We start from the raw sequence: 2,500 nt of genomic DNA, 5'->3' as shown, positions 1-2,500 counted from the left end.
TTTTTTAACCGCTGATCTCATACAGAAACAACCGGAAACTCAAAGGCGACTGGCATAGTTGACTCAGAGTTTTATATATGAGGTAAAAATGTCCAATATAATTTATTAATCTGCTATAACGTCTTGCCAAAAACAGTTCAAACAAACAGTACAGAATCAGAAACATAAGATGCAGTTCCAAAATCTGATCTGTAGGCGGCAACAGAGCGAAAATGACAGAAAATTACAAAAACGAAGAAGAAAAAGTGAATCCCAATTTGATATTTATAGCCTAAAAAACATACATATAGAATGGCCTAATCCTCCGTCTCCCTCTTATTTTTTTACCCACTTATTCATCTATTTATTCATTTTAATTTTTAAGTTCTTGTGATTATGACACAGATGCTGTTGTTACGTACTCCAATACAGCGGGTGGCGGTAATGCACCAAAGAAAGCTATGGTTGTAACCCGCCAATAAACAAAGCGTAGAAGAAGAAGTGACTCCCAAACAAGCCTGTATCACACGTGTGGATGTGAGCGCGGGATTAAAGTGGAAATTCATTTATTTTAAGGTTTAAAATCAGTTTGTTTCACAGTGAAAATGGACGAGGAACACACGGTAAGTCCCGATAAGCGTTGGGAAACACCGTGTTTTAACGTTAAAGGCCGTTTGTTTATAACGTGTGTCGGTCTGCACCAAACTGTGTTCACAAATGTGTCAAAATAACCCTGCGTTCCAAATCACATACTCTTTCTTTTTACTACACTACATACTAAACTTTAAGTACAGAAGAGTTTTAGTCTTTTTACTACACTACATACTAAAGTACAGAATAGTTTTAGTCTTTTTACTACACTACATACTAAAGTACAGAAGAGTTTTAGTCTTTTTACTACACTACATACTAAAGTACAGAAGAGTTTTAGTCTTTTTACTACACTACACACTAAAGTACAGAAGAGTTTTGGGGCCACGGGAGAGAAAAATAAATCAGATAAGAAAGTTTTTTTTTTATTATGTCGAGAAATGTCAAGAATAAAGACGAATACTCCAAAATGCTATTGCAGTAAGTGGGGCATTAATGTATTTTTTTAGCATACTACAATTGACGTGCATGTATTGGGACATCCTAAATCTTTTTCTGGCATACTAAATAGTAGGGAAGTATGGGGATTGGAACGCAGGGTTTGACTCAAAACAGACGTCAACAGTGATGTAAAGAGAAGCCTACCTTGAGATTCACATATGACGTAAGAGTGAACACGTGATTACTATTGAAGGGAAGAATATCATCACTTACCTAAGAATGTATGCGCTTATGTCAACTTTTTTTTATTTTACTGGGGAAAAAGTTTTCTGTCTGATTTTCTGTACACTTCATTGTAAATTATATTATATATATATGTGTTTATTTTTTCAAATGGTTAAATACTTGTAGGCTATTAGAGTAAAAATAGAGGTAGGCTACAAGTCTTTTTGCAATTTCAAACTATAAACGTGATTGTTGTTCTATTATATATAAGATTATTATGGCTGTACCTTTGTATAATTTGATCGCGATTGGTTTGGTTTTTTATGTGTCTCTCTCTTTCTGTGTCTATGTGTGTGTGTGTGTGTATGTGTGTCTGTCTCTATGTCTGTCTGTCTGTCTTTCTCTCTCTCTGTCTGTCTGGTGTCTGTCTTTGTCTCTCCGTGTGTGTGTGTGTCTGTCTGTCTGTCTCTCTCTCTCTATGTGTGTCTGTATGTCTGTCTGTGTGTCTCTCCGTGTGTGTCTGTCTGTCTGTCTGTGTCTCTCTCTCTGTGTCTGTCTGTCTGTCTGTGTCTCTGTCTCTGTGTCTGTCTGTCTGTCTGTGTGTGTGTCTCTCTGTCTGTCTGGTGTCTGTGTCTCTCTCTCTGTGTGTCTGTCTGTCTGTCTGTCTGTCTGTCTGTCTGTCTGTCTGTCTGTCTGCCTGTCTCTCTCTAGGCTGGCTTCACAGAGGTGTGTGCTCAGTGCTCTGCGGTGGATTGGGGGATTTCAGATGAAGGTCGTTTCTACTGCAGAACCTGCCACAACGTCATCGAGGTAAACAAACTGATGTCTCTCTCTCTCCCTTTATCTCTCTCTCTCTCTCTCCCTTTCTCCCTTTCTCTCTCTCTCTCTCTCTCTCCCTTTCCCTCTCTCTCTCTGTCTCTCTGTCTCTCTCTCTCTCTGTCTCTCTCGAGGTAAACAAACTGATTAATAAAAAATAATCAATTAAACCTGCAGTGTGTAGAATTTTGGGTTTTATTTCCTAGCAGATTTTGTAGAAAGTAATTATAATATCCATAAGTACATTTAATTTAGTGCATAATAGCTGCATATTTTGGACCAAGGCCTAGTGCCGCCATCTTGAAAGTGTCATAGTTGGAATGTCATCAGGTGCATTGTTTAAAATTTAGAATTGTTCTTGTCCTTGAAGGCCACTGTAGCTTCTGTTATTATTCTAATGGGTTGGGGTTACCCAGGGAGTGTTGCATTCTAGAACTTTGTAGAACTT

At 38.0% G+C, this 2,500-nt stretch overlaps 1 protein-coding gene across 1 annotated transcript in view; it reads left to right on the top strand.

The window, feature by feature from the left end:
• Positions 1–499: 499 nt before the first annotated feature.
• Positions 500–2,500, top strand: part of taf1b (TATA box binding protein (Tbp)-associated factor, RNA polymerase I, B) — a gene marked incomplete at its 3' end in the record, with an annotated part of 19,752 nt that continues 17,751 nt past the window's right edge. The window contains exons 1-2 of the mRNA XM_080047981.1: positions 500–602; positions 1,948–2,046. Of these exons, the coding sequence (XP_079904107.1) occupies positions 585–602; positions 1,948–2,046 (117 nt within the window). The 5' untranslated portion in view covers positions 500–584. The remainder of the gene's footprint in view (positions 603–1,947; positions 2,047–2,500) is intronic.

The sequence above is a fragment of the Ammodytes marinus genome, assembly GCF_949987685.1.
Source record: "Ammodytes marinus genome assembly, chromosome: 19".
In the NCBI taxonomy this organism is placed as follows: Eukaryota; Metazoa; Chordata; class Actinopteri; order Uranoscopiformes; family Ammodytidae; genus Ammodytes; species Ammodytes marinus.
Note: the sequence above shows the minus strand (reverse complement) of the source record. Positions and strands in the feature narration are given on the sequence as shown.